The sequence below is a fragment of the Sinocyclocheilus anshuiensis genome, unplaced genomic scaffold (genome assembly GCF_001515605.1).
Source record: "Sinocyclocheilus anshuiensis isolate Anshui unplaced genomic scaffold, SAMN03320099.WGS_v1.1 scaffold1154, whole genome shotgun sequence".
Lineage (NCBI taxonomy): Eukaryota > Metazoa > Chordata > Actinopteri > Cypriniformes > Cyprinidae > Sinocyclocheilus > Sinocyclocheilus anshuiensis.
The window spans coordinates 3,439,490-3,444,710 of record NW_015542345.1 but is presented as its reverse complement, the minus strand read 5'-3'; the positions used below and the strand labels follow the sequence as shown (position 1 = coordinate 3,444,710).

At 35.8% G+C, this 5,221-nt stretch overlaps 1 protein-coding gene across 2 annotated transcripts in view; it reads right to left on the bottom strand.

The window, feature by feature from the left end:
* LOC107691354 (PR domain zinc finger protein 2-like) overlaps positions 1 to 5,221 on the bottom strand; it is a 20,769-nt gene that overhangs the window by 7,562 nt on the left and 7,986 nt on the right. For both annotated transcript variants that reach the window (XM_016489920.1, XM_016489919.1), the window contains exons 4-6: positions 4,890 to 5,042; positions 3,306 to 3,432; positions 1,107 to 1,220 (exon numbers count right to left, since the gene is read on the bottom strand). In XM_016489920.1, the coding sequence (XP_016345406.1) occupies positions 1,107 to 1,220; positions 3,306 to 3,432; positions 4,890 to 5,042 (394 nt within the window). The remainder of the gene's footprint in view (positions 1 to 1,106; positions 1,221 to 3,305; positions 3,433 to 4,889; positions 5,043 to 5,221) is intronic.

The following is a 5,221-nucleotide window of genomic DNA, read 5'->3' as shown; positions in this document are numbered from 1 at the left end:
CTCAATGCAGCGTGCCGAACGACAGTCGCATCACAGATCAGATTTCATTTCTCCAGTGAGGAGAGTGAGTCGAGCTGACTGACAAGATGAGTGGGGTGAGACAGACAAGACGATCGCGGATGATTTAGTTTCGAAACGAGATGCAAAAGCGCCTGTTTGGCAATATTTTGGATTTTGAAAAGCCTGTTGACTTTTGCCGTTTATCTAAGGTGATTTTGGATGTTTTTTTTTAAACATGCGTTTCTTATTTATTTGGTTCCACATAGTTTGCTGATTTTTACTTTATTTCAACTTTGTGTCATTTATTTATTTTATTTGACATCAAGGTGTATGCCGTGCCTCCAAGCTTTCTTACTCGTTTTGCTAATAAACGTTCTACGTTTCTTATTTATTTGGTTTTATATTATACATGTTTACTTAGCCTATTTCCAGTTTTGTATACCTATTTAAACTTTATGCAAGTTATTTGTTATTTTATATTAGGCACAGCCTGCCCTATAGCATGGTGTATTTGTATTTGTTTTGTTAAAAGTTCTATGTTTTATATATAGGCTAAAGTGAGTTTGACGTTGTATTTTGTTGTTGCATTCAAGCAATTGACGCCGACCTGCCGCTAATTTGAAAGTGAAAGTAAAATGCACACGGCACTTTTAAGCTATTTAAAAGCGGAGGAAAAGAGGGAAAATTCAAACGAACAATTGCTTTACGCCGAATTGCCGCTATTTCAAAGTGAAAGTAAAATGCGCACGCCGCTTTTACAAGCTATTTAAAAGCCAAGGAAAGCGAGGAAAAGAGGGAACGCCTCCGCGGTGATACGATTAGCGGTGTCGACACACATCTATTAACCGGTGGGAAAATTTCCTCACAGTCACAACCCTAATGTAGAATAACATGTTTTTCATTCAAACACAGAATAATAAGTGAAATTTGGCTTTTTTTAATCCAATTAAAACAGAAATAAGTGACACATTAACTGATTATCAAAATAATTGATGGCTGCATCCCTACTGTTATAGCCCTACCGTAACAAAAATATTATGACTGAGCTAAACATACTTGTGAACGACACAGATCCCTGCCAGAGGCCGGCGAAGAGCACAACCTACCTTCCTCGGAGTCCCGCATCTCTGTGATTGAGGGTTCGATGGCACTCGATTTATTCGGTTCACAGAATCCACCCGAATCAGCCTGTCTGGCTTTTTCCGGCAGCTTTCTCCTTGCTTTAGGGAGAAAAAAAAACATCTATTTTTAGTTTTAAAATAAATTTCAAGACTCACTAAAGGCAGCAAAAAGCAATTAGGTTTAGGTTTCCTATCACAGCCATAAAAACCTACAATAATTTAATCCAATGATATTTCATAGAAGTAGCAATAAATGAATATAAACTGAAAACTGTAAAACACAAAGGAAGAACATCTGTTACATTAGCTAGAATAAAGAGCTCCACCTGCAAGATACAAAACAAAACAAGTATGCCACAGCCTTTTTTTCTAAACGAGCAGCTCACCACAAAACCAGACTGACTACATAGTAACTACAGTACTGTGCATGACACAGGCAAAGAAATGCTTGTGTTTCACACATTTAAAATCTACATCAGAATTATTGCATGATAAGTGTAGAGAGAATTAATTGTTACTGAATAGCAGTTGACTGCAGTAGATTTATGTAAAGGGATAATTTACCCAAAAAAGAAAATTCTGTCATCTACTCACTCAAATGTCATTCCAAACCTGTATGACTTACTTTCTTCTGTGGAACACCAAAGATGATATTCAGAAGAACACTGACTTTCATTAAAGCATCTCCTTTTGTGCTCCACAGAGGATAGAAAGTCATACAGGTTTGGAGTGACTTGAGGGTGAGAAAACAACAACAGAATAAACTTTCCCTTTATTGGTGTATAAATGTTGGCAAATTACATGTATACACTTTTACACACATTTACACAAAGTTTCAAAGACATTGTCTCAGCCAAGAAAATAAACCAGCTATCAGCTGCTGTCCTTGTGACAAGGTCATCTGGGAGCATCTTATACAAAACCCAATTCATAAAACACACATGCAACTAACTTGGTCATCTGACCATACTTGTCAAATAGTCCTTCCCACATATCCATTTCAACATCCATTTTCACAAGATAAAGGATTTATGTGCATATCTAGTTAAACTGTTTTAACATGTTAAAGACGTTTAAAAATTTGCTGTCAAACTGTCTAAAATGATTTTTATTTGATTTTGTAACCTAAATGTAAAATATTTTAGCTTTATATAATAATTTATTTATAACATCTCAATCCCTCATGATTTTAGACAGTGACAAAACTTTACAATGTCATTAACATGTTCACATATTTCAAGGACTACTTTTACAAATATATGTTTAAAAGAAAAATTGGACATAAGCCATCTTGAAACTTCATTGTCATGACACTGTCATTGAACAGTTAAAGTCAAATGTCCATTTACTCCATGAAAGGACCAGCAAACGCTCTTCTCAACAGCAAGCTTAGGTCAGCCTTTTCAGTCATTATTACATCAGTCTATAAAGACCATCCAGACCAGATACACCCACTTAAACTCAAATATATACACGTCAAATGTATTTCCCTAAAACTTTTACTGAATTACGTACAAGCTCATAAGTATCATTCAAATAAACTTAATACAGTGATGTGCGACAAATCAATAACAAATGTGCAATGGACAAGCAAACAAACCAGACTCTCATGCGTAGAGCTTTTAGAGGATAAACCCTGTGTTTATTTTATGGCTCATTAAGGTCTAATTCAAAATGCTCTGCGAGGAGGGTTTGGAAGGTCATCTCTGTCAGACATAGGCTGTGTCTCTAAACCTAGGGAGCTGGCTATCTAGATGGCATGCATGGGAATCGCAGACGCGTTCAAACTTTTTAAATCGAACACTCGGACGTGTCCGTGATGCTCAAAATGCTCTCTAGGTGAGAAGTTCACTAGATTTTGAGACACTGAGATAAGGTCCGAGTCTGCAACCGACCCTTTCATCAACATGAGGAAGAGTGCGTTACATTTCACCGCACCCTGGCTCTGTCCTGGGCTGTTTTTCTTTTTAACAAAGTTGATTAGAACAGAACATCATCCCATAATTCCTGTTTCTAAATGATCTTCGTATGAAATGGACGAATAGCCAGATGGCTAACATGCTAGTTCCAGCTAGCGACTGCGAACGCGCCCAAATGTAACAAACATGTTTTCGGACCCCAATTAGATATTTCTATAGAAAAAACGCCAGGTTGGAGCAATAACAGGCGGTGTTTTCATTTTACCTCGCTTTGCTCTAGGTGAACTCTTCTTGTTCAGGTTGCTAATCCTTTCTTCCTCTAATGCAGCAGCTATCTCAGGATTGTCTTCCCCATTGTACCACACGAGAAGTTCTTCGTCCGGTCCGATTGGCTGACGGGGAGTATAAGGACCAATCAGAGTCGAGCTTTTTGGCACGCCATAGGATGAAATACTATCTAGGCCTTGACGCTCTGTCAGGCATTTAGGAACAGACCCCCATAACAAACTAAGGTGCAGTATCAGCTCATAGAAGGGAATGAACATTTTATAGCATTTTAAGTGACGTTAAAGACTGTTTGTTCGTCTGTTAACTACCACAAGTGTAGAAAAAGATGGGTATAAAAATAAATAATTTTTATTTGTACTGGTAAATGCAGAAAACATAAAAGTTTAATGTGCATAAACTTTAGTAATGTTGTTGTATTTAGTCTATTATCTTTGAGGGCATTTATATACTAGTGCAGGGGTTTTCAAACTGGGACCCTGAGGAGTGCTGTGAATTTAAAAAAAATCACAATCCAATCATGAGATTTATTCTATCAAGAGCCCCTTTTTAAAAGTAAGAAATAAATGTATATAAGTTTATATTAGCATACATAAAATTATAGGCTGTAAGTACATTTTCCTTCCGTGCAATGTACATGCTGCTGCCTTGCTTGCTCAGTGGGAGTTCTGCAACGTTCTCACTTATATTAAATAATATTGAATTACTGTGAAGAGCACAAATAATAAGGAAACGCAACACCGTTCTCTTTGCGTTATACAGTACATCTAACGTTAATAGTGGTAGAAAAAACTATGCCATTAAGTTGATACTAGCTAACTTTAAAAAAACGCCTGATAACACTGATAATATAGAAGCTGATTATTTAATCATTTCATACGTTTTTAAAATGTTTTTGAAAGTATTATCTAATGCTTACCAAGGCTGCAGTTATTTGATTTGATAAAATAATACAGTAAAACAGTATTATTGTGAAACAATTACAATTTAAAATAACTTTTCTATTTTAATATATTTTAAAATGTCATTTATTCCTGTGATGTCAAGGCTGATTTTTCAGCAGCCATTCCTTCAGTTATCATCAGTCACATGATCCTTCAGAAATGATTCTAATATACTGATTTTTCATGCTCAAGAATCATTTCTTATTATTATCAATAAGAAAACAGTTGTGTTGTTTAATATTAATGTGGAAACAATTTTTTTGATGAATCGAAAGTTCAAAGGTTCACAGAACACATTCGTAATAATGTAAAAGCTGTTACCGTCACTTTTTTTGCTGTTAATTTAGTGCATGTATGCTGAATAATGGTGTTCTTTAAAAAAAATAAAAATAAAAAAAAAAGTCTTACTGACCCCAAACTTTTGAACAGTAGTACTTTTAGGAAAAGTGTCCCTTGCAAGAAAACCTATTATTTTGGGGGTCCTCCACATGAAAACGTTTGAAAACCCCTTTACTAGTCTTACTATTTCCCTGTAAGTAAGGCTCCAGGCTCTTTGCAATCATAACTAACATGTTGAAAATCAAACCAATTCATCACATCTTAATTAAAGGTTAACTTACCCTTAACACTTTGTAGTAAATAGCTCGGTTGATCTCCAGTGGAAAGAGGTTTTGCTCTTGAGAAGAGCGCGCCCAGTTCACATACCGCAACCAGTTTCCTTTCATTGGATCTGTGGCATCAATGCACATCCACCCCCAGGCTGGAAAATATACCTAATGATAGTGGAACAATAAGCATTTAATGAAGGACCACTGCTAAAACCTACATTACCATTCAAAAGTTTGGCGTCAGGCAGTTATCTATTCATCAGGAAAAAAAGTATTACTGCTTCTCCACAAATATTAAGCAGCACACCTGTTTTCAACACTAATAATAATAATAATAATAATAA